The sequence below is a fragment of the Saccopteryx bilineata genome, chromosome 2 (genome assembly GCF_036850765.1).
Source record: "Saccopteryx bilineata isolate mSacBil1 chromosome 2, mSacBil1_pri_phased_curated, whole genome shotgun sequence".
NCBI lineage: Eukaryota > Metazoa > Chordata > Mammalia > Chiroptera > Emballonuridae > Saccopteryx > Saccopteryx bilineata.
In genome coordinates, this window is record NC_089491.1 from 352,137,495 (window position 1) to 352,164,968 (window position 27,474).

The 27,474-nt window shown below is 38.0% G+C and overlaps 1 protein-coding gene across 6 annotated transcripts in view; it reads right to left on the reverse strand.

Annotated features, from left to right (window-relative positions):
• BCAS3 (BCAS3 microtubule associated cell migration factor) overlaps positions 1-27,474 on the reverse strand; it is a 633,266-nt gene that overhangs the window by 381,451 nt on the left and 224,341 nt on the right. For all 6 annotated transcript variants that reach the window (XM_066262741.1, XM_066262742.1, XM_066262738.1 and 3 more), the window contains exon 15: positions 22,459-22,723. In XM_066262741.1, coding sequence (XP_066118838.1) covers positions 22,459-22,723 — 265 coding nt within the window. The remainder of the gene's footprint in view (positions 1-22,458; positions 22,724-27,474) is intronic.

Here is a 27,474-nt window from a genome sequence, read left to right on the forward strand (position 1 = left end):
TAAATAAGACAGTTTCCAAAAAAAGTTTAAATGGAACAAAATATGCTAATAAAGATATCTGCAAAAGGTCTCAGGAACAAAAAGGAGACATTTTTGTTGTGTTAAAGGACAACTTAAAAAGGCAGACAAGGTGCACAAATTTTAAGCCTAGAGGAAAGATCTTGTATTTTCTTATCTTTACTTTTCTAATAGGGAATTAAAGGATAAGATAAGAAGTATGTAGACAACTACATTAGGAGTTAGAAAGTCAGGGAACTAGCTTAGACAAGACATCTCATTAGCTGATTCTTAATGATCTGTATGTACAAAAAATACATTAGAAAAACATCAAATTTAAAAATGAAGTTCCTACTCAATAAATCAAATACACAAAAATAGTATAATGATCCTTTCTTTTTTTGCTCAAAGTCTTTAGCTAAAAATTATTTTTCATAATCTTGTCCGTCGTGGAATTTCTTTGAAACTGTGGCTAAACTCTAACAAACCTTCAGACTGATCCCCCATGAAAACGAGACTCCTCCAGAGTAGCGCTGTGTCTTACTCATCACTGACGGCTCAACAAAGGTTTACCGAATAAGTGAGGGAAATACATTTTGTTCCCTGTCCAGGAAGTACAGGAAAATGTGGCTCTATGAGCTATAGAAAAAGAATTAATTTTGGAGGGGCCTCGAAGTCCTTCCCGAGACAGCCAGATGCTGGAATCCATGGCTTCTCACTGCTCTGCTGCCTCATGTTCACTAGACCAGGAGCCTAGACTTTGAAAACTTTAAGAATAGATAGATCTTCAGAAACTTCTTTCAAGTTATATCGAGGCCCCATTTCCATATCAGAATTTTTCATTAAGCTCTTAATGTAATGAGGTTCTGCTGGAAGAAACTTGTGACGTCCCAGGTCTTATATGTGATTAAGTCTGTCCCTCTGTTTTATGCTTCGATTCCCTTTGGACAATTTCTTCACTGTACCCCTCAGACGTATATGGTACCAACAATAAAATTAAGAATTTTTGAGGGCAATGAAGAGACACTACATAAATTTTAAATGTAACCTTCAGTAACTGTTCTTTACTAGCCTTTTTTTTTTTATTATTGTACAAGTACAGTGAAAATTTCAGAGATTGGTTACAGAGGTTTTAGTAGTGGAATTCATAAAACCTTAAAATACATATACTATTTCACACCCCATTATACTTTCTAATTCCAGCTGGGACAAGACCTGTAAGTGACAAATGCCATGAGAATGGATATTCTCACAGTATTTCTGGCACATCCAAACAGCGGAAGTCCCAAAAATCTCATGAGAAAATAAGCTCTTCTAAGACTCTCATCCCAGTTTTTCAGGCTTACTCTATATAGATAAACGTCTATAAGCCTTCAGGCTTTCGGGTATTTAACCAAATCCACTAGAGCTTTGATCCTTTAGAGGTTTACCAGTCCTCAAGATAGAGTTCCTTTGGGGAAAAAAACTCCAAGTTCCAATAAAATGGTTTCTCAATAAATTAAAGCAGCAGTCCTATTTAGGAACAGAAAATCATTTAAAAGTCAGATTTTTTAAAGCATCCCTTGATGTTTAAAGCTACAAACTTTGACTTTCAGTTGTTTACATTATTATTGTTTTTAATGTTACAATAAGCACTAAAGCAGAACAGTTCACATTAGGGTTTAACCACTGACTTTCTGTATTTACTTGAACACGACTACATTTTTAAAAGCTGAATTAAGCAAACAATCTCATGTACTTTTTTTAAAAAAATTCTTCTACCTTTTAGATGAAGAATACCTATAGATACCTTCCACATTAGCAAAAAAAACCTCTCAGTCTCCACATTAATACATAGTATCACTATCTGTGTTTGAGGCTGAGGAGGTATATAATCAGTTTTACTAAAAGTTTTGGCAATTCCAAAATGTCACTGTATCATTTACCAATCTCCTAAAGCATGTTTTCCAAGAAATTCTATACTATAAAAACACGAAGAAAAATTGATTAAGTTGAGGATCAAAGGAAAGGGAGAAAATCACAATGGGCGTTGTGGCTGCAATGGAGGAACGGCTTGTCAGGTCAGCTTTGCAGAGAGGCATATTCCCAAACCAGTCATCATTAACGAACTCACTTCCACAGAAAAAAAAGACAGAGTCTGAAAACTCCGGACAAAAGAAATCCCTGCAGACAAAGTAAAAACAAATTAAAAGACCCATTATAAAACACAGATGCTATAAGGAAAATAAACTTGCTGAGATTTACTGGGCTTTGACAAACTTGAACATTTGTGGAAAAGACATCAGCAGCAACTCCCAGGTACTGTGAATACAAAGCTAGACTCCTCTCTGCTTTATCTTTCCCCTCCCTGCAGAAGCTGCCAGGTTGGTATTCTTAGCTTCTGAATACAGTGATGTGATGTGGATGTGGCACACTGCCAGCTACAAGAAATTTCTGAAGCCAGCAAGGTCCTGAAATTGTTGACTATTTCAGATTATGTCAAATAGTAAAGTTAATATCAGCATATCTGTGTCTATATACACATTTCTTCTTAAATGCAAACAAGGGGGGGGGGGGAAACATGACATAAATGTAATTATAAGTCCCCTGTCCCTTTCTCCCCTTTAAAAAACTTCCCTATCCTACGAAATAGTGGACCAAAGGGAATAAAAGCAGTTAATACAGACTTAAGCAGTCAAGGGGTCAGAGTTGTAGATCAGAAGATACCTTAAAAAAGTATCATATCAGTGGGACAGATGAAACTTTTGTTACAGGTTTCTAGAGGCATAAGCTACAGATTGTTGCTAATGCGGTGGGGGTAGGGGTCAAAGGAAGATTCTCATAATACAAGGTATAAAAAACTAGGCACTACAATGGAATAAAATAGACCAAATGGTACATTTGGAAGATAAAGGAGCATTGTCCTTTGTGGTCATTAGGAATGCAGGGATAAATATAAAAATGGCAAAAATTCATTTGTATAAAAGCAAAAGGACCCTAGGCAGTGTTGACAGTGCCCTCTAGAAGCCATGTTATTTGGAGGTCTACATTACTGTCTCACTTTTTGAATCTTATGGACACAGACTGCATATACTTTATAGACATTCCATTTTTCTGAAGCTTTACAATAGCAAACTTCCTGTATTATTTCTTAGACTCTTACATTAGTATCACATTCTGTTCTCATTACCTCTCCAACACACTCATTTACAAATCCACTCCTTTTCCTTTTTTAAATAATAAAAAAATTGAACTGTTGATTGTGCTGTGTGCTCATCTCCCCGATTTAAACCATTTTCCCTCACTATATATTGGTCCCGCTTTCCTCCCCCTCCCCCACAACCCCTCCCCTCAAATCCATTCTTGTGCGAGGAATTAAGCCTCCCAGCCAGTGCCCATGAGCTGCTAATATTTTGAATTCTTACATTTTGAAATTGGATTAATGAGGCACACTGAAAGCCAACACTGATGCAACAACCTGGTCCTCCTGAGACGATAACTCGTATTTTTTTTAAGATTTTTTATTTATTCATTATAGAGAGGAGAGAGAGAGAGAGAGAGAGAGAGAGAGAGAGAGAGAAGGGGGAGGAGCAGGAAGCATCAACTCCCATATGTGCCTTGACCAGGCAAGCCCAGGGTTTTGAACCGGCAACCTCAGTGTTTCCAGGTTGACGCTTTATCCACTGCGCCACCACAGGTCAGGCCTGAGACAATAACTCTATAGAAAGAGCCCTATCCCCAAATTTTCCATGTTGTCCTTCCAAAAATTTCCCTATTCTCAGCCCTCTCTACGTGGTATCAATTCCCTACACATCTCTCCCAAATAAAACCTGGGTAATGAGTTCATATGGGGCTTTTCTTATGCTTTTTGCTTTCCACAGAACACCAAAACTTTTGGTCTGCTTTTAATATCCTGCTGTAGAATTGACAGGGATAAAAATCCAAAATATACCAATGAGTTTAACTAAGTTAACTCTGTAGTTGAAACACCCAATTTCTTGACTCTGTAAAGAGAGTACAATGGTAGCTTGTTTTAAAACAATCATTGGAAATCTGGGCTCCGAAAAGTTAAAAACACTGCTTAGCTCTTGCTTGTCATCTAATTTAACATTAAAGCTTTTTCAGCCAAACACTTGATAATTATTTAATCAAAACCAAATAAAATCCTTTCAGAAAATAGAAAAAGTATCCTGTGCAAATGGGAATTTCCTGAATGTGGTATGTTTTGAGTTCGGATGGAAGTCTCTATTTCTTTTTTTCTGTATCCCCCCTTTTTTTCTAGATGAGCATGACAAGCTTCCCAGCTGCAGTTCCAGGACATTCACCCTCCTTTTTGACCTTTTCTCAGGCATATTCCAGTATAATCTGTAATCTACTCAAGTAGGAAAAGGAAACAGCAGTGTCCTGGTGAGAAACAGTGCCTTCTGACCCACATACCAAACTGGGCGGAAGCAATGCTTGTTCACAGAACCCAAGGAAGCAGAACATCCAATTAAAAGAAAATGAATAATATATACATATTTTGTAAAAGACCGTTAGTTACTACAACAACCAAACAGTTTAGGTGACAAAGTTCAAGAGGGGAAGAGTTCAAGGACAATTCTCATTAGGCATTGACTTATTTCTCTCCCTGTAACTTCTTTGGGGAGTGATGGAATATGAAGTAAAAATACAGCAGACCTTTATGTATTTCAAGCAAAAATACTTGGTCCTGGCCAGGTAGCTCAATTGCTTAGAATGGTATCTGAATACATCATGGTTGCGGGTTCAATCCCTAGTCAAGGCACATGTAGGAATCACCTACTGAATGCTTAAATTAAATAAGTGAAAAAAACAAATGAGTTTCTTTCTCTCTCACCTCCCTCTCTAAAATCAATCAATAAATAAAAGTTAAAAAAACAAACACTTGTTGCTTTTTCATGTAAACAGCTCATGGTATCATAGAAATTACTATAGGTACTTTGAGGAGGGATGGGAAGACAGGAAGATAAATCTCCCATAAAATCAACCTGAAAACAAGAAACAAAATCTTTTTTTTTTTCTTTTGCAAGATAGAGATTGAAGTTTTTAATGATATTGTCATCACTTCTTCCCACACAAGCCTGCACGGGAAGGGAAAGGGGGTTGGGGGAGAGGGAGGAGAGTAGAGGGGGATAGATGGTGATGGAGTGATATTTGACTTGGGGTGGTGAACACATAATGCAAAACAGAGATGATGTGTTGTAGAACTGTCACCTGAAACCGGTGTGATTTTATTAACCAATGTCATCCTAATATATTCAGTAACAACGAAAAGGTCTGCATGGAACTTTGCACTGATGCTTACTAAATGTCAGTAGAATTAAATTTTCTGGCCTGTGGCAAAGCAGAACACGTGGAACACCGAGATTGCCAGTTCGAAACCCTGGACTTGCCCAGTCAAGGCACATTACAAACAAGCCAGCAATGAACAACTAAACTGAAGCAACTATGAGTTAATACTTCTTGTTCACTGTCACTCTCTGTAAAATCCATAAATAAAATCTTAAAACAAAACAAAACTTCATGTTCTGGAGAACTGGCAATGAGCTAATTATTAAGTAATTATTTATAAATGAATGTATGTTTATATACACTTGCATAAATATCTACTTTTTTCCTATTCAGTGACAGGAGGGGAGGCAGAAAGACAGACTCCCTCCCACATGCTCCCCGACCGGGATCCACCTAGCAAACCCACTAGGGGACAATGCTCTGCCCATCTGGGGCATCATCCATTGCTCAGCAACCAAGCTCTTCTTAGCGCCTGAGGCAGAAGCCTCTCAGTGCCTGCAGTCAACTCACTCCAACCGAGCCATGGCTGCAGGAGGAGAAGAGAGAGAGAGAAGTGAGAGGGGAGGGGGTGGAGAAGCAAATGGGCGCTTCTCCTGTGTGCCCTGACCAGGAATCAAGCCTGAGCCATCCACACATTGGGCTGCCACTCTGCCACTGAGTCAAATGTATATACTGTCCAGGGCCATATATACATTTTTATTTATTTATTTATTTATTTTTTAGAGAGAGAGAGAAGGGAGAGGAGAAAGCATCAACTCTCATATGTGCCTTGGCTAGGCAAGCCCAGGGTTTTGAACTGGCGACTTCAGTGTTCCCAGGTCGACACTTTATCCACTGCGCCACCACAGGTCAGGCTATACATTTTTAAATAAACAATTTGTTAGGTGGTTTTCCTTCTCTGGCCTGAATACATTTTAACAGTTATTTATTATCTTAATGTAGTCACAATGATTACATGCAAATCCAGATATTTTTCCTTCTTTAAATCTAAAATAAACTTAATAAATTTAGAAAGCTTATACATAAAAAATAAAAGTTAAAAGAAACTATCTGTTGCTGAAACTAAACGTAGACTAAGAGCTGTCTACACTACTCCAAAAAGATACGAAAGCAAGGTTAGAACTAGGAATTTGGGGATGCAAAAATAAGCCTAGAGAAAGAGATGAGAGCAAGTGTTACAAACTGCATTTATAAGATGCCAAGAATACAAGTGGGGGGAAATATAAGAAATACATCCAAAACGTTTCACAGATAAAAGGTGTACAGGGACAAGCAATGAAATATACTGTAGGAAAATCTTTTGGCTACATTTTCTCTCCACTATCTATCTGGCACAATTTAATGGCACACAGCCAACACAAATTTATAAAATGAATAAATAACCCCACCCCCCATAAGTGGGAAGTTCATTACCTTAGTTTATTTTTCTTAGAACACTCCAAAATTTTGGGTAAAGAAAATTTATAAGAGCTGATGCTCTAGGCCCTAGCCAGTTAGCTCAGTTGGGTAAAAGCGTCATCCCAAACAACAAATAAATGCTTCTCTTCCCCCTGCCCTCTCTCTCCCTTCCTCTCTCTGTCTCTACCAATAAATAAAAAAATTAACCCTGGCTGGATAGCTTGGTTGGTTAGAGGGTTGTTCCAGAGTGTGGAGGTTACTGGTTCAATTCCCCAGTTATTCCTGTCTCTCTCTCCCTGCCTATCTCAAGAAAAATTTGTTTTAAGAAGTTTTAAATTTTTTTAGTTCTTTTCATACATGTTAAAATTGTAGCTTGTCATTCTTTCAACAATCAAAAATAGAAAAGAAAAATAGTAAATAGACATTATTTAATAACAGAGGGACAAAACTAAACTTTGTATAAATTATGGTAAAAGAACAAAAGATCTCTGGATTTTCACTTGTAAGACTAAAGTTATTCCTAAATCTAACATCCTTAAAGTATCCTCAAAATTTCCCTCTCTTCTGAATGGAGCTCAAATTGAGTTCAGGGACTAAGTACTCAGAAGTGAAGACTTTTTACCTTAATGAAAAATCTTCAGAATTAAAAACCCCATAATCCAGCATCTCTTAGACCTCATGTAGGATTAAATGTGCTCCCCAAAGAGTAAGTAAATCCTCATCGAAATTATTTTCTGTAAATACCCTACACCCAGATCTCCCATGCTTATCTCACAATGAATTTTGTATTGTATCAACAGAGCACTTGACTCCTTACTCTTTCCTTGTAGAAAATCTTTTGGCCACATTTTCTCTTCACTATACATGTGGCACAATTTATCTTAGGAAAAAAAAATACAGAAAGTTATCTGCATCACTCAACAAATATAACTTTTTGTTACTTATACTGTTAAACATAAAAATTGTGGAAGACTCGAGAGCTGGTTCTGAAGAAAAATTGGACACTTTCTAAGATAAAATATTAAATAAATAATACCAAGATGTCAGGTGTAATGGAGAACTCAAGTTTATATAACATTAGAGAATTTGTCTTTTCCAAATATATTAAACATTGTATACTTAAGGAAAAAATAAATATTAAAACAAAAAGTGTTTTCTGTTGGATAACAACTATGGTAGTAAAATATAAGCAACATTACTCAAGATGCCCTTGTCCCACACCCTCCTCCCTGCTCCCCAACCCCCACACCACGGAAGCCTTCCTTCTTTTTACCCATGGCTGTTAAGGACATTTTCTGGCTCTATTTCAGCATCATGACTCAGGTCATGAGAAGTGTCAAAGATGCATTTCCTTCAGATGGGAAAGAGCAGCAGATTTTTAACAGCCATACGAAGATGAGAGTACAGTGCAAAAGGGCCAAATCAGCATTTTTTGACAGTAGGGAAGATAAAGCCTTTTATATTCACATATAGTTTATTTCCAGCTTAAAAACATTTAAATACCTATCAAAATATGCTTACATGTTCTGCTCTTAAAGGAAACAGGAAAACCATTCCCCATTTAGCTGCCTAAATTCTCAAATAATTGTGAAAGATAATTGTTCATCAAAAAGAAGAAAAAGACAACAAGGACATCACACAAATATCAGTAACAGTAAGTCCTTGTTTTCTAAACTGATTTCCCAAAAGCAAAATCATGAATTTACTTGTGTAAATCAAAACTCCTTTGAGAGAAAGTCCCTGAGAGTAAGAACCACAAAGAGAAGTAATACCATGGTCATATCTGGTCACCTGACAAATATTGACTCTGCTTCCCTGAAATATGTCTGCTCATTCTTAACAGTTTTTCTTAAAAAGCTGAATCTTTGCCAGGAAACCTTATTTATTTATTCATCAGTATTGTAGTTTTATTTTCTCACCCATGATTTTTATCAAATATGGATACATTTCAATTCACTCCAAAATTAGACAGGAGTGAAATATTACTGAACACTCATTAAGCACTACCTACTAGCAATGGATCTGAACACTGGATATGGAATGATCTGTCTCTTTTGAAACGTCCAACAACAGCGCCAAAAAAACCCAGCGCCCACATTAATTCCATTCTAACCATTCTTTTTTTTTTTTTTTCATTCTGGAAACAGGGAGAGACAGTCAAGACAGACTCCCGCATGCGCCCGACTGGGATCCACCCGGCACGCCCACCAGGGGCAACGCTCTGCCCACCAGGGGGCGATGCTCTGCCCATCCTGGGCGTCGCCATGTTGCGACCAGAGCCACTCTAGCGCCTGAGGCAGAGGCCACAGAGCCATCCCCAGCGCCCGGGCCATCCTTGCTCCAATGGAGCCTTGGCTGCGGGAGGGGAAGAGAGAGACAGAGAGGAAAGTGCAGCAGAGGGGTGGAGAAGCAAATGGGCGCTTCTCCTGTGTGCCCTGGCCGGTAATCGAACCTGGGTCCTCCGCACGCTAGGCCAACGCTCTACCGCTGAGCCAACTGGCCAGGGCCCATTCTAACCATTCTGAAGTAGTTTTATTTACCCTTGTGCCTTATGCTAGCATCAATATTCTCAACTGCAAAAACACATCATCCAATGTTAATAACTTTTTCGATGAACCTTAAATCTTTTTCCTTTTCTCGTTCTCCTCCAAATTCTAAATGTCATTTTATGCTAAGAACCTATTACGCTAAGAACTATAATAGTTTCTATTTCTCAGTATGTGTAACCCTGGCATAGCCATGACCCTACTTTCCTTACCCTTTGGAATTTATAAACTATAAGCCAACAGTCAGACTTTTATTGCTCCTCAGATTCTGTGTTTAAGACTATTACTCATGGCTGCTATCCTCAGGTCTGATCATTTCTAAATCTGCTTATTTGGGTCACTCAGACACTGGTCATTATGTATCCTAAGAAGCCTACTATAGTTCCTACTCTTTTCTTCCTCTCCAATATTACTAAAATCAAATTTTGAAAAAAAAAATTTTCAGTGGAATCTAACCAGAACTTTACTTATCTTCCTCCCTGGGAAAGTAAGGCAACAGTAACATGCAAATAAGTAATTCAAATGCTCTTGTTACTCTGACCACTAAACTAAAAATAATGTAGCTCTTTTAACAGCCTGAAAACTAACTTCTAAATTTATTACCAGAAAGTCTCTACCACCCCAACACCAGCCCAAACACAGGATTCCTTTACCAGAAAAACTGACCAGGTTAAGTGAAAAGTGAAATACAAATTCATTAATTAGAGTATCCCTAGTAAAAGTGCCAGTTCCACCTCATACACCAGCAGGACCTACATGTTGGTATTGCCTACACATGCTCAAATAGCTTCCAATAAATTTTTTCTTTTTTCTTTTTTTTTTTTTTTTACAGAGACAGAGAGTCAGAGAGAGGAATAGACAGGGACAGACAGACAGGAATGAAGAGATGATAAGCATCAATCATTAGTTTTTCGTTGTGCGTTGCAACTTCTTAGTTGTTCATTGATTGCTTTCTCATATGTGCCTTGACCGCAGGCCTTCAGCAGACCGAGTGACCCCTTGCTGGAGCCAGCGACCCTGGGCCCAAGCTGGTGAGCTTTTGCTCAAGCCAGATGAGCCCGCGATCAAGCTGGAGACCTCGGAGTCTCAAACCTGGGTCCTTCCACATCCCAGTCCAATGCTCTATCCACTGCGCCACCGCCTGGTCAGGCCCAATCAATTTTTTAATACTATTTGTTGATTAGCTAAATAAAAATAAAATCATGAAATAAATGAATAATAAAATTTAAAACAAAGTAAAAATAAGAATGATCAGTCAAGGATTCCTAAACTTTCAGGTCAATATTGTGGTTTAATCAGTCCAAGGTTGGGCTTAGATATCATTATTTTTAACTCTTTATATGTAAATTATAATTTCAATTGAAAACCACTGCTCCAATATGAAAGATAATGATTACAACCAAAAATTTAAAAAGTAAAAGGAAAGAAAGATAATAAAAGGAGTAAAATATCCTCAAAAATTAAAACTCTTAAAGAGATAAACTATTATGTCTGTCAAATAAGAAAGAAATGTGCTAATAAACATTCAGAGTAAAGAAATATTAAAAACATGTTGCCAAACTAAAAACGCAATAAGGTCAGAACATAAACTTGGGGACATTTTCATCAAGTGAAAAAAAAGACAAAGCAAAAAGAAGATAAAGGTTCCATGTAGGAGATCCATTTCCAGCTAACATGATTTCTAGAAAGGACAGAAGAGGTGAAACAGCGAGGAAAACCTTGCAAAGCATTGAAAAAAGAAGCCTCTGGGGAATGACAGTTAAGTGGGGACGGGTGGGTGGCAGAGTGCCATTTGTCATGATAAATTTGAGGTATTATTTGTCTTTTATAATAAGTGCATGTATTACTTTGATAAAATTATATTCAATAGGTAAACAAAAACAATAAAACTCTAATAAATGTTAACAGAAAGAGAAGCAGAGATTAACTATAAGCCCTAATAATGTCTTAGCAATGAAGTTTAATCATTCTGGTCCCATAAAGTACAGAAGTTAAGCCCTTGAACAGCAACATAGAGAATCACAAAAAGGAATTTTTAGAACATTCAGACACCACTTAACTAAGAAATGTGCCGCCATTGAACTGCCTAAATTTTTTGATAGGACCTAGAAATCTGGATGGAGTACTAAAAATAGGCATTAATTGATCGTAATATAGTTTATAGTTTAGAAGTCCAATTCTCTAAGAAGACTTTGAGGAATAAATCATAGAAAACATAATGAGAAGGAAGTTGGGTTATTATAAGATCTTACAAGACATCACCATGCATAGTACACCGGGTTCATGCCAGGGTTGCCATGATTACCATCTTAGGAAAGTTTAGAAAAGATCGCCCTCTAGAGGCGTGTGTCATTAACCATTTAAAATCAAAAGTAAAACCTGGACTCTTATGATTTGCCAATGTAAAAAAATATAGAAAAAATACAAAATTTTTAGTGTGTTGTAAAAGGCAAAGTAAAGGTCTAGGTTAGCTTCAATTGCTAACTACCTTATCAGACATTTATTTTAAGGGAACACTTTCAGAGAGAAAAAAAAGTGATATATACATATATATATTTATATAAATATATATCATATATATATAAATATAAATATATATAATATATATAAATATAAATATATATATATATAATTTTATTCATTTTTAGATAGGGGGTGGGGGGGCGAGAGAGAGAAGGGGGGAGGAGCAGGAAGCATCAACTCCCATATGTGCCTTGACCAGGCAAGCCCAGGGGTTTGGAACAGACAAAAAGATAAAATATTCAAATATAGTTTAATCAGTTTTTACAGCACTAAATTTTAAGCTATAATTTAGAGACAATATAAGAATTGATGGTCATGGCAGGTTGGCTCAGCGGTGGAGAGTTGGCCAGGCCATGTGGACATCCTGGGTTTGATTTCCCATCAGGGCACACAGGGGAAACGACCATCTGCTTCTCGACCCCACCCTTCCCTTTTCTCTCTCTCTCCTCCCTCCCATAGCCGTGGCTCAAATGGTTAGAACAATTTGGCCCCAGGTGCTGAAGATGGCTCCATGGCCTTGCCTCAGGTGCTGAAATAGCTTAGTTGCAGAGCAATGGATCAGCAGCCCCAGATGGGCAGAGCATCGCCCTGTAGGGAGCTTCCCAGGTGGATCCATTCAGGGCGCATGTGAGAGTCTGTTCTCTGCCTTCCGGCCTCCCTGCCTCTCACTTAATTAAAAAAAAAAAATTGTTAAAGATACTTCACAGGTGCCCTGGCCGGTTGGCTCAGCGGTAGAACGTCCGCCTAGCGTGCGGAGGACTCGGGTTCAATTACCGGCCAGGGCACACAGGAGAAGCGCCCATTTGCTTCTCCACCCCTCTGCCGCGCTTTCCTCTCTCTCTCTTCCCCTCCCGCAGCCAAGGCTCCATTGGAGCAAAGATGGCCCGGGCGCTGGGGATGGCTCTGTGGCCTCTGCCTCAGGCGCTAGAGTGGCTCTGGTCGCAACATGGCGACGACCAGGATGGGCAGAGCATCGCCCCCTGGTGGGCAGAGCGTTGCCCCTGGTGGGCGTGCCGGGTGGATCCCGGTCGGGCGCATGCGGGAGTCTGTCTGACTGTCTCTCCCTGTTTCCAGCTTTAGAAAAATGAAAAAAAAAAAAAAAAAAAGATACTTCACAGGTAATGTAATTTTCCTAAAATAATATGCTCTCTGAACTGTCCTCTTGATTTTGCTATGAACCTAAAACTGACCTATAAAACAGTCTATTAAAAAATTAAGCTATTTTTATTTAATAGTTTTTTTCACTTCTTAAATAAAAGTACCTTGTCTGGATCTCTCTTTTCAATCCACTTTCCAAAAGAACTCATTTGCTCTAAGAAACAATACGGAGCAAAATAAAAATATTTAAGTATGTATAATTTTGGTGTATATTACATGGAAAGATTAGCATAATGTTATAGTAGCATTTTTAAAGGATGATAAAATAATTTATAAGAAAAAAAATTCACTAGGAAAACTTTTATTAGACTTGAAAACAACCAATTAAAAACAAAACTTCATCTGTGCTAAATCAAGTATATGTAACCAGTAAAAACCTAGGTACTAAACTAAGATACCCTAACAGAAGATTTTTATCCATTTAACATCAATACACTATATATATAGAGTGTCCTATGAGGCATAAAATTTAAAGCAGAGCTACAGTGCACATGATTGATTTTTCCTGGCAAAAATTAAAACATACAAATGGAAACTTCAATACATAAGTAAACAGTGATGTGGAAAAGGAAGTCAAAAAACATCACATTCTTATTGATTGTCTGAAGTAGGTGAAACTATATAAGGCTGAAATGTGAGGTTGCTTTGTATTTACAATTGTGATGTGATCTGCATCAAGAAACTACTGATCAACAAAAGTAATTACAATAAACCATCAAATAAAGGCTATAAACAGACTTTCTGAGTAGCTGGAAAATAAAAACATCATTCAGATGCTAAAAAGAAAAGTGACGCTGCCAGATATTTAAAAGCACTTTTACTAAAACACAGAGGCTCCAACTCTTAAGTAGATCTCAGGGTCTCATCAACTACCCCCATTTGGAAGAAGCAGAATACAGAATTCAAAAGCCAGAAGATATGACTCAAAAATGACCCCTCAGCTGAAGGCCAATATGTTAATGCAGTGGTAGTAAACCTGGTCCCTACCACCCACTAGTGGGCGTTACAGCTTTCATAGAGGGCGGTAGCGGAGCAACCAAAGTATAAATAAAAAGATAGATTTAACTATAGTAAGTTGTTTCATAAAGATTTATTCTGCCAAACTTAGCGAAAATCCGACATAAAGTACTTGGTAAGTAATTATTATTTTATACTTTAACTTGCTGTAACTCTGCTTTGTAAATTTTATAAAGTAAAGTTACTTCCCTACTTTATTAATCACCATTACTGTGAAACCAGTGGGTGGTTAGAAAATTTTACTACTAACAGAGATCCAAAAGTGGGCGGTAGGTATAAAAAGGTTGACGACCCCTGTGTTAATGGGAAAGGAGACACTTTCAGGAACTCTCAAGAACTGCAGAAATGAATCTAAAATCCTTCTGTTGGGTCAATGGAAATAGCAGGAAAAAACTAATTCCTTAAAAGCACTATCACAGGGAAAATGCCATATTCTTGAATCTAAAATGGAAAATGATTTTCCAAAACAAAGAAATGCAAAGGCACAAGAATAGGTGAATTAACCTCAACCTGTTAGATTGACTATTATCAACAAGAGGTTATAACAAGTGTTGGAGAGGCTGTGGAGAAAAAGGAACCCTCATTCACTGCTAGTAGGAATGCAAACTAGTACAACCATTATGGAAGGAAATATAGTGGTTCCTCAAAAAATTAGGAATAGAACTACCATATGAGCCAGCAATCCCTCTACTAAATATCTACCCCCAAAACTTGAAAACACTGGGACGTACACACATATGCACCCCCACATTCACTGTAGCATTATTCTCAGTAACCAAGACATGGAAGCAATCCAAGTGTCCTTTTGATAGAGGACTGGATAAAGAAGAAGTGATACATATATACAATGGAATACTACTCAGCCTTAATAAGAAATGATAACAGCCTGACCAAGTGGTGGCGCAGTGGATAGAGCATTGGACTGGGACAAAGAGGACCCAGGTTTGAAACCCCAAGGAAGTTGAGCGCAGGCTCACCAGGTTGACCATAGGGTTGCTGGCTTAAGCATGGGATCACAGACATGGCCCCATGGTCACTGGCTTTAGCCCAAGGTTGCTGGCCTGAGCAAGGGGTCACTTGGACTGATGTAGCCCCCCAGTCAAGGCACATATGAGAAAGCCATCAATGAACAACTGACGAGCTGCAATGAAGAATTGATGCTTCTCATCTCTCTCCCTTCCTGCTTGTCTCTGTCACACACACACACAAAAAGAAATGATAACATACTGCCATTTACGACAACATGGATGGACCTTGATAACATTATACTGAGTGGAATAAAAGCTAAGAACTATAATATAGGATTTCACATATAGGTGGGATATAAAACTTGAGATTCGTGGATACAAATAAAAGTGAAGCAGTGACCAGGGGGAATGATGGGGGGAAGGGACAGATATACAGTGAAGGAAAATGATTTGACTTTGGGTGATGGGTATACAACATAATCAACAGTTCAAACATTATAGAAATGTTTACCTGAAACCTATGTACTCCTACTGATCAATGTTACCCTGTTAAATTTAATTTTTTTAATAAAAGTAATAAGTGGATTAATCTAAAAAACTGTAGCTCCTTACATATGAATTTAAAGTGAGCAAAAACAGATAAAAAAGAAAAAATTATACCACCTTCATTTTTTCGGTTTTCTGTTGGTATCTCCAATTCAGAAACAATGTCACAAGTCAACTTATCATCAATGAGTTCAAAAGGCTAAAAAGCATGTACACACAATTATATTTTCCATCTACTCATTCTTCAGTTATTTATTCATTCATTTGGTTTTCTGAATAAGAGGCATTCTAAAAAAATTGCTCAATCTTATATATCTCATCAATAATAAAAAATATATTAATTTTAATACTAATAGCAGCTGATTTTTTACTGAGTATCTGATGTGTGCCAAACACTATTCAGGGTGCTTTGATCCTCAAAATAACTCTCTAAGGTAGGTAATATTATTTCCTCCATTATACAGAAAGAAAATTAAAGCACAGGTTAGTTTAAGTAATTTGTCTAAGATTACAGTTAGGAAGTCATGGAAGATAGACTCAACCCCAGGCAGTCTGACTCCTGGTCCTCCAACTGCTGCCCCAAGTCAGTTACAGCTTGTTAATGAAGAACATCAAAAACAAGGATCAAATACATGAAGTCTGACATTTTATGGTAGGAGGGAGAAAGTGCATCTTAAACTAAGCTGAGCTTGAAAGATGCACTCAGAAATGACCTGAAGAAATGAAAGGAAAGCAATTCAGGCGTAGGTACACGGTGTTGAAGCTGGAAAGCAAAGGCGTGTCTTCAAATCTGCTTGGGCATAAATAATTGTGGAAAAAGTGGTTTCTCCATTCAGGCAGTTTACTACCTGGTGCAGAAATGACTATTCTTCTAGAGGACCATTTTCTGACCTCTGCCTTTCTCCTTAACGCTTCCAATACCTGCAACCATATTCACCTCCATCTCTAAGAGAAAACAATCTCCTCTTTCCCTCTATTCCCCTCTTCCAGCTCCCCTTTATATTCATGCTCCTTAAAAGACTTGTCAACACTGGTCTCCAGTCTGTCTCTTCTGCGTCTTACTAAACCCACTCCTACCAGGCCCCTTGCACCCCACCAAAACCGCTCTTAGCAAGGCCCTCAACATTACTAAATTTGAATGTATGGTTTATTTTTCTCAGTCCTTATGTTAATGGACCTATCAGCAGAATTTCACAAATTAATCAATCCCTTTTCTCAGGGAAAAAAAAATTCTTCATTTGGCCTCTAGGACTTCTCATCCATGGTCTTGCTTCTATGTCACTGGCTATTTCATGTAAGGATTTCCCAGGGCTCAATCCTGGGACATCTTCAACTTCTCTTTTTTTCCATGCTCAGCCCCTCACTAGGTGATCTCTTCCAGCTTTGGGCTTTACCTGTGCCTTCCAAACATTTATCCTTAGAACATCACTAGGAAGTCAAAGACGAAAAGTAAAAGAAAAATGTCTCAAACTCCTAATCCTCTCCCTATCTCCAACCCTGCACTAACCCTGTGTTTCTCATTTCATGTGATAAGAACCACATGCTTCCTGCTGTTCAGGTCAAAAGCCTGACTGGTCACTATGACTCCTCCTTCTCTCATACTCGACATAAATTATACCAAAAATCCTGATGGATCAACCATCAAAATATAAAAAGACTCCAACTGCTACTCAGAATCTCCACTATAAACAACTCCGTCTGTGCATTCTTAATACAGATCTCCATTCAGATTCTGCCAAAACATAGGCTTATCATGTCACTCTTACTCTCAAACTTTTCAGTTTCTCCATCTTATTCTATGTACAAGTCAAAGGTTAACATGATCTGGCCACTTTCCTCTTCCACTCTGTGCTTCTACTACAACACTTCAGCCACACCGGCCTCCTTGCCTTGAACACTCCAGACACATTCCCAACTCACGGATTTTACACTAACTGTTCCTTCTACCTAGAGCATGTTCCCCAGACACCTTTCATCCATATTCCTATCACATCTTTGTTCACACGTCATCAATTCAGTCAAGTCTGTAGGAAGAATTCTAATTTCAAATTGCAATCCTCTCTCGCATTCCCTATTCCCCTACCATTCTTTATTTTTCTTCATAAAACTATCTATCTATCTAGCCTCTTTATCATTCATAAAATGAACAGCAATATTGCCATAAATAAAGAGCTCTTCATTCAGACAAGTATGATTTAAATCTAAATTATCTGATTAGGCAAACTTCTAAATATGTTTGAAAATTTAGAGTCTACTTATCAAATACTAACACAAGGTACTAATACAAGGTACAAAGATGAAAATACAAATAAGAAAAGACCGTGTCTTCATGGAAGTCAGTCGCATGGGGAAAGACAGGCATGTCCATGAACAATCGACATGTTATAAGATAATAAAAGTATGTTCAAAGTGTCGATATAAAGACTGATATAGTTGACACAACATCAAGAGATGTGTAAGGGAAGCTAGAGAGAAAGAGTGATATTTTTAGCTGGATCGCTATGAGGTAGGGTTTAGCAGGCATCGAAGAGGGTAACAATTATTTCAAGAAGAGAGAAGTGTAAGAACAGAAAAGGTGCCCAGACATGAACACATGTGGCAGAGTCAGGAAAGGAGCCTGGAATCTAGATGTGGTGGGAAAATAACCCAGAAATAAGATGGGACCTTCTCTGACATTCTACAAGGATGGTGAGACACTGAAGGATTTTAAGCAGAAAAGTGGAAAATAATATTTATAGTTAACAAAGGAAATGCCTGCGATAGTAAAAAAAAAAAAAAAAATAGTTGGAGGCTATGAAGACAGATGAGGTAAGAAAAGAGGCTTGGGGTTCTTAGTCATTTTTGTGCCAAGGATTGCTTGGACAATCTGGAAAGCCTATGGACTCTTTTCTCCTGAATAATGCTTATAAATGTATGAAATAGAATACACAGAATTAAAGGACACCAATTACATTAAAGTAGAGTTATCAATATATTTCATATAAGTTTTGCTATAGTAAAATATGTAATAAATAATTAAAAATCAATATCATTACATAACAGTAATTTCAAAGCTCTGATTAGTATAAACAATATTTCAAAATATATTTCAGTAATTAAAAATACTTCAAGATATAGTGTTCACATATAATATGATACGAAAACATCTGAGTTTTTATTGGCGACAACGTCACAAGTACTACTAATAACACTGTCTTGTGTGCTCTGTCTCCATAATGAAAGGAAACACTTAATTTTGGTGCAAGGATAATAAACATAAAGATGTAATTTTTTTCATATCCATGCCCATGGATCTTAAGTTAAGAACTCTTCATATAGTCTAGGGTCCAGATAATAAGAAAGGAAAGGAAAGAGATATTTAGAGAAAATATGTTTCAGATAAATACCTGTTAATGTCCTCCGTTAAGTTAAAAAAGAAAAAAAGGCAAGTAGATTAAATAATCCTAACATATACTGGACTGACTCCAGAGAGTAAAAAGGAAATATCCCTATATCAACTGTTATTTAACAGTTTCCTTTACTTTGCTAAAAAGAGCACAAACAACGGTAATACCACCAAGCATGATTCATTTTCAAGATGATCCCTCCCTGTTCAAAGTTTACATTGTTTTTGACCAGCATCAGACTGTTTATCCACACAAACTGTAAATACATCCTTTTTAGAACTAACCAACAACAATGCCCATTTTGTTTTGACATGTGAAATACAAAGAGAACATGAAGAAAAATGACCAACACTCTAATGTCAGTGCTTTAAAAATGAGAAAAACTACACAGAGTAATGGGGTGAAATTCCAACATAATAAAATTTTAATAAGTGTTATCGGGAGGAAAATGCCTTCTGAAATTCCTTGCTTTCAAAGTAAAATGTTGTATAGTAAGCAATATCGTCAAACAGACAATAGTCTCCTATGTTGTCTTCTGTTAGCTTTATGCAAAAATATGAAGAGAGCTGTGAACAATAAAGCTAAGAGAAAATAGTATATTGTGACTCAGAAATTCAAATACTGATCTTCAACTCTTTGTTCTTTTACAATGACAAATCCTCAGTTGATCAGCACTTTGCGCCCTCCAGCAAAGGAATTTGTTCACAGTCATTTAATATCCATCTTTTCCCTTAGATTAGAAGATACATAGGGCAGAGATGACAATTTTTTGTGCACATTAGGCTCACAGCCTAGCACAGAGTCTGGTATGTAGTATGCTTAATAGGGAAGGAAGAATAGGAAGAAGAAAGAAACGCAAAAGAATACTCTCTGAAGATATGTAAATATAAAGACTATAAATCCTAAATTTTCTACCAATATACCTGGTTCTCTGGTCAACCTAGCTACCTCACAGGCACACTGAATCTCCCTCCATAAAGTGTTTAGTAGAATTTAAGTAAAGAGACAGGTCTTCAAAGAACTGATACCATCAGCTAATTATATAATAAAATACTCATACCACAAAAAGTAAATAATTATTTAAGTAAAATTTCTTGCAAGAGACAGAAAATACAAATTTCATATAGCTTTCAATTTCTCTTAAAATTTTAAGCATTTTTATAAATGATTGTTTTCACCTAGGATGATTCTTAACTTAGAAGGTCATGGGTCACTAGTTATGTAGAATACACATGAATAACAACTGTTATAAAAATAATAGGACCAAACATAAAACATCACCTGAAAAAAAACAGAGGTCCCAATTTTTTTGTGTGTTATACTATTTCCTCCCAGGATTCCTCTGACCTATGTTTTTCAGGCTATCTTGAAACATCCTACAGAAACTATGTATCTTAGGTATTACAAAAGGATAGGTGTTCAAGCAGAAGCTAAAACTAATAAGGATAGATGTAACACCAAAAGAATTACTAAGAGAAACTCAAAATAATATCTGTATACACATGCACATATCAGCACCACTAACAACAGCTAAAGGGTACAAACAACCCACAAGTCCATAAATGGATGAATGGATAAAAGAATGTGGCATATCCACACAATGGAATATTATTCAGCCATAAAAAGAAATGAAGTACTGAAACATACTACAATGTGCCTGTACCTCAAAAACATTAAACTACGGGAAAAAACTCAGAAACAAAAAGCCACCTCTTGTATGATGGAAGATCTATGCAATATCCAGAACAGGTAAGTCCACAGAGATAGAAAGCAGACTGGTGGCAGCCAGAGGCACGTAAAGAGAAATGGGGAGTAACTGCTTAACGAGTATTTGATTTTCTTCTGGGATAAAGAAAATGTTTTGGAACTAGACAGAAGTGGTGGGTGCACAACAACACAGTGAATGTTACTATGTCACTGAATTGTTAATATTTAAATGGTTAATTTTATGTATATAAATTTCAGATCAATTAAATATTATTTTCTGTAGTAACCATTAGTCTATATAAAACTTGCTATTCCTTTTTTAAAATTTATTGATTTTAAAGAGAGAAAAACATCAATTTGTCATTTGACTCATTTATGCACTCACTGATTGATTCTTCTATATGGTCTAACTGGTAACAGCCCAACCTTGTCATATTGGGAAGGCGCTCTCACCAATTGAGGTGCCTGAAACTATTCTGATTCCCCCTCCTCTTTTCTAACTGAAAGAAGGGGAGTTAGACACACTCCTGCATGCGCTGCAACCAAATCCACTGGGCAATTTCCATCTGGGGCCATGCTTGCAACTGAGCTATTTTTAGCACCTGAGGCAGTGGCTTCAAGGAGCCATCCTCAGTGCCTGGGGCCAAAATGTCCAAATCAATCAAGCCCTGGCTGTGGGAGGGGAAGAAAGACACAGAGAGACAGAAGGGGGAGGAGTGTAGAAACTGATGGTCACTTCTCCTGTGTGCCCTGACCAGGAATTGAACCCGTGACATCCATACAGTCAGCCAATACTCTCTCTACCACTGAGCCAAGCGACCAGGGCCCAGCACTATTCTTAAAAACTTAAATCGGTCATCTGTAAATGAGAATGCAATGCTCTAGAAAAAGTGTCAACAAATGCTTTCTAACATTCTGGAGGGAATAAAATGGCACAACTTCCCTGGTATTAAATACCAAGGTCAAGGTGTACAAATGCTCTAACCCAGCATTTCTACTGAAAAAATAATGAGTACATATTTGCACCAAGAACCAAGTACAGGAACTTTCATTGCATCCTTATACATAATAACCTCACACCAGAAACTACCCAAATACACATCAATAGTAGTGGAAAGGATAAACAAACAAGCAGAAGTATAACTGCACAATCAAATATGGAGGAGCAACGTATATAAATCACGTAAACCTATACAGAACAACACAAATTAATCTCACGAACATGATGTTAAAGAAGCTGAATATACCAAAATATACCTTTTCCATAATTCCACTTATATTAAAGTGAACAAGAGTATTTAAGGATACTTCCTTAGGAGAAAACTTTTTAAAAAGTAAGAACATAAAGACATAAAGTCAAATGCATAATTTTCTTTTATGGAAAAGGAGCATAAAGGAATGTTCTAATAATGTTTCATTTACTGGTTGGGGAGATACTAACATAACCATTTGCTCTAAGATAAACTATTGACCTATACAATTTTTTTGTTTGTTTTTCCTGCAGCCTATTGGTAGAAATCCCACAGAGATGTATTTTAAAATGCAAAAGCTGCTCTAAAATACACACACTCATGACCATTCTTCTCCAACAATGTTGACTTTGATTAAAGAAGAAGTTTTATGGAAACGATCTATAGATATGAGACTCAATCTCTAAATTTATGAACACAGTCTGAAACTTTGTATTCCATAAAGGTGACGCAAGGGAGTTCAGTAGCATGATAAAGACCGTCCTTACTATACAGGCTTCAATTAATTAAATTATTTAATAAATTAAGAATGTACCAAAATGAGCCTAGACCTTGCCTTTGCATGAAGCAATCAGAAAAAATGGATTTATTTCGTCCCAGATCTTGAAAGTCCAAGCTAAAGGAAGGAAGGACTGTAGGGCTAAGTGGAGACGGAGAAAGTTAGGTTTACCGTGTAGAGGTGATCCGGAGGGGCTGCTCGAGAGCCCTGGGACAGGACTACAGCGACCTCCTTGCTTAGATGTCAGTTCTTGTTCAATCTCTTCCAGCCCCGCACTTTTCTGGAAACGGCTCATACGATTCACGACGCGTGGTGACATATGTGTTCGAACACAAGGCTGGCCACCATAAGGGTTGATTGGAAAAACATGGGATGTCCCCCGGAGTGTACTGACCACAACCCAGCGACAGTCATGGCTGAAGCAGATGTCCTGGACCTAGAAATGAGATACAAAAAAACACAGTAAAAAAAAAAAAATAATACTCTTTGTTTGTATTTATCTAAAAACATCACACACACATCACCAAATGTGAATAGAAATACTTGTTACCAAATTTCAGTAAGATCAAGTTATAAATAAAAAAATTTATTCTATAGATGAGTTTCATGGTTAATACTAATTAAAATTCTGTATCAAGGATTTGTTAAGATTAAAAGTAGAAGCCTGACCAGGCAGTGGTGCAGTGGATAGAGCATCAGACTGGGATGCGGAGGACCCAGTTTCGAGACCCCGAGGTCGCCAGCTTGAACGCGGGCTCATCTGGTTTGAGCAAAGCTCACCAGCTTGGACCCAAGGTTGCTGGATTGAGCAAGGGGTTACTCAGTCCTCTGAAGGCCCACAGTCAAGGCACATAAGAGAAAGTAATCAATGAACAATTAAAGTGCCACAATGAAAAACTGATGATTGATGCTTCTCATCTCTCTCCGTTCCTGTCTGTCTGTCCCTATCTATCCCTCTCTCTGACTCACTCTGTCTCTGTACAAAAAAAAAAAAAAAGATTAAGAGTAGGAAATTCTGCCTGGCCAGGCAGTAGTGCAGTGGATAGAGTGTCGGACTGGGATGCAGAGGACCCAGGTTTGAAACCTTGAGGTTGCTGCCTTGAGCATGGACTCACCAGCTTGAGCACAGGGTCACTGGCTTGAGCGTGGGATCATACACATGACCGCATGGTCACTGGCTTGAGCCCAAAGGTCACTTGCTTGAAACCCAAGGTCACTGACTTGAGCAAGAAGTCACTCACTCTGCTGTAACCTCCTCCTCTCCATCAAGGCACATAGGAGAAAGCAATCACTGAACAACTAAGGTGCCGCAATGAAGAATTGATGCTTCTCATCTCTTCCTTCCTGTCTATCTGTCCCTATCTGTCCCTCTTTTTAACTCTCTGTCTCTGTCAAATAAAGAAAAAAAAGAGTAGGAAATTCTATGCCTTGCCATAGAGTGCCAACTCAGAAAACAGGACCTGCATAAGTTTCACTCTATAGAGCTATAAGAAAAGATAGATGAATCAGGTTTATTTCACTAAATGAATTTGCCTTCTAAAAAGCATAGAAGGGTTAAAATAAAAAAATACATTATGGCCCTGGCCTGTTGGCTCAGAGGAAGAGCATCGGCCCCATGTGTGGAAGTCCCAGGTTTGATTTCCAGTCACTGCACATAGGAGAAGCGACCATCATTTCTCTACCCCTACTCCTCCTTCTCTCTCTCTCTCTCTCTCTCACTCTCTCTCTCTCTCTCTTTCTTCCTCTCCCACAGCCATGGCTGGTTTGAGCAAGCTGGCCCCGGGCACTGAGGATGGCTCCACGGCCTCACCTCAGGCACTGAAATAGCTTGGTTGTCAAGCAACGGAGCAGTGACCCCAGAAGGGCAGAGAATTGCCCTATAGGAGGCTTGCCAGGTGGATCCTGATTGGGGCGTATGCAGAGTTTGTCTCTCTGCCTCCCCACCTATCACTTAAAAATAAAATAATTATACAATGTAGGCAAGGTGATTAATCCAATTATTCACTCAACAAATACTCATTGGGTATCATGCTAATAAGTACGGGGAATAAAGAGGTAAATAAGAAATAATCCTTAGGTGCACAACCTACCAAGAGGAAAAGACGTATATGTAATTTGTGAAAACACAATGTGTAAAAGTGAAATAACTACCTTATGTATAAGGCACAGTGGTAACAAAAAGAAAGGAAAATATGAAATCTACTTGTGAGATATGAAAAGGAGTGGGTAAAGAATAGGTGTAGACTTTGGAACTGATTTTTGAGGTAGGATATACTTAGAAAGGAGAGAACAACATTCCCATCAAGATACACTAGATACTCCATTTTAGATATAAATGCACAGACAGAAAACAGAAATGATGGGCAAGTAGTTCAGAATGTCAGAAACAACATAAGAGTCAGCAAAAGCAACAGCAGGAGGTGCTTGGGTTTTAAGAAATAATGTACTCAAGATCTTAATTTTGAAAGGATGATTCTAGGAGTGAAATGTCGGAAGTGGATTTGCAATGGGGATAAGGGTAGCTGAAGGAAAACTAGGTAGAAGCTCCCTCGAGATCCAGGGACACTGTCCCTGGGAGAGGTGGGATGCAGAAGAGAAAAGATCTAGAAACACACTGACCATCCAAATGCCCATCAGTGGATGAATTTGTAAAAAGATGCAGTACATATACACAATGGAATATGATTCAGCCTTGAGAAATGAGGATATCCTGCCATTTGTGACTTACATGAATCTTGAGCAAAGAATGCTAAATGAGCTAAATCAGACAGAGAAAGACAGTACTAAATGATATCACTTATATGTGGAATCTTAAAAAAAGAAATCAAACCTGTACAGAGGATAAAATGGTGGTTACCAGGGGTTGGGTGAGAGGGGGATAGGACTGATAGTGATGAAGGGTACAAACTTGTAACAAGTAGTAAATAAGCCAGAGTTCTAATGCACAGGAACATAAACAATAACAGTACACTATAATTATATAATGTGGTAAAACATGGCTACAATGGCCATCATAACACAATATATAAATGTATCAAGGTAACATGCTGTATACCACCTTAATGACAAATTAAAAAATAACAAGAATGTATCTGCAGTGATTGGCAACCACTGCAGGTCATACCTTTCTGCTGAATGTTACAACTTCTCAACTCTGCCTTCCTAGTGTCAAAGTAGCCATAAAAAACATGTAAGTCAATGAGTGTTGCTATATTTAAAAATAAAAACTATTTACAAAAAAAAAGTGTTGGCCACAGACTTGATCTAGGGAAAGTCTGTCACTAATTTGCATGACATTTTCTGGCACTGAATACGTAAGTTCCAGTATTTTCAACTTAGCAAACTGAATTTACTAGTTTTATCTTGATATCAGGCTACTGGTGACAACTTGAACAAAATGTTTCCATTTGCTTCTATATTTCTACACTTCAAAAAAAAACCAAGTAAAAGTCAATATTGTGGGGGGTTTTTTTTTGTATTTTTCTGAAGCTGGAAATGGGGAGAGACAGTCAGACAGACTCCCGCATGAGCCCGACCGGGATCCACCCGGCACGCCCACCAGGGGGCGATGCTCTGCCCCTCTGGGGCGTCACTCTGTTGCGACCAAAGCCACTCTAGAGCCTGGGGCAGAGGCCAAGGAGCCATCCCCAGCGCCCGGGCCATCTTCGCTCCAATGGAGCCTCAGCTGCGGGAGGGGAAGAGAGAGACAGAGAGGAAGGAGAGGGGGAGGGGTGGAGAAGCAGATGGGCACTTCTCCTGTGTGCCCTGGCCGGGAATCGAACCCGGGACTTCTGCACGCCAGGCCAACGCTCTACCACTGAGCCAACCGGCCAGGGCCAAAGTCAATATTGTTTTAACCATTTATAAGCATACCTCTGAAAGGCAGGCAAGTCACAGGTACTTAAGATTTTCTACATTGACTTCATGATAAACTGAAATACTTTTCAATGATATTTTGTATTAGTTTCAGGTATACAGCATAGTGGTTAGACAATCATTTACTTTAAAAAGTGTATCCATGGGCACCCTACATAGTTACCATAATATTATTGACTGTATTCTCTATACCATGACTATTCTTTAAGGACCAATTTGTATTTCATCAGGAGGCTGGATGAAAAAGGTGACAGGAGTAAGAAATAATTGAAAAATAAGTAATAATAATAATAATTTCTACCAAATAAAACACTAATTAAACAGTGCTTTTAGCTTTTACAAAAAAAGCCTAGACAATGTAAAAGTATGGTAGAATATAAGATGTCTATCAGTGGGATTTAACAAAAAATATATATATATTCATGTATACATATATGAATAGAGCTAAGTAAAATTCTAGCAGTCCAATCCCTGGCCAGCTGGCTAAATGGTAGAGCATTGGCCCAGTGTGTGTAAGACCCGGGTTTGATTCCCAGTCAGGGCACACAGGAGAAGCAGCCATCTGGCTCGGGCACTGAGGATGGCTCCATGGCCTTCGCCTCAGATGCTAGAATGGCTCCAGTTGCAATGGAGCAACAGCCCAGATGGGCAGAGCATCGCCCCCTGGTGGCCATGGCAGATGGATCCCGGTCAGGTGCATGCGGGAGTCTGTCTCTCTGCCTCCCTACTTCTTACTTCAGAAAAATACAAACTCTAGCTGTCCAGGAAGGCAATTTTCCAATAAGTTAGATCTTCAAATAAGCCTAAATTCAGATTAAAATCCTGACTAATAGTATAGAAATATTCCACAAACAAAAGCTATAAGCATCCATCAAAGTACAAGTCTCTAGAACTTTTACAATGAAAAAGAAATCTTAGTCTGATATATCAAGACAAGATAAGATACTTCATTGCTAGACTATTGGTAGACAAAAATTATCAGGACAGGGATAAACCCAAGCTCAACCACATCCCTCCCTCTCTACTTCAATTGTGATAAATGACACATTAATGTTGTAATTAAATAACCTCCTGAGATCTGATAAATTTAACTCCCAGGAATTTTAGAATTATAAATAAACAGTTAATCCTCAAGTGTTTTACTTCTGTACTTTGCCTACGATAACTTGCAACTAAACTAACTTACAAAAAAAGCAAGAGAAAGGGAATAGGCAGGACAAAGGAAAGTGTAAATAGCAAAGCATAAAATATATAAAGAAAAACATCTTTAGGTTTATTGAGTAATTTGTGTTCCAACCACAGTGGAACCAT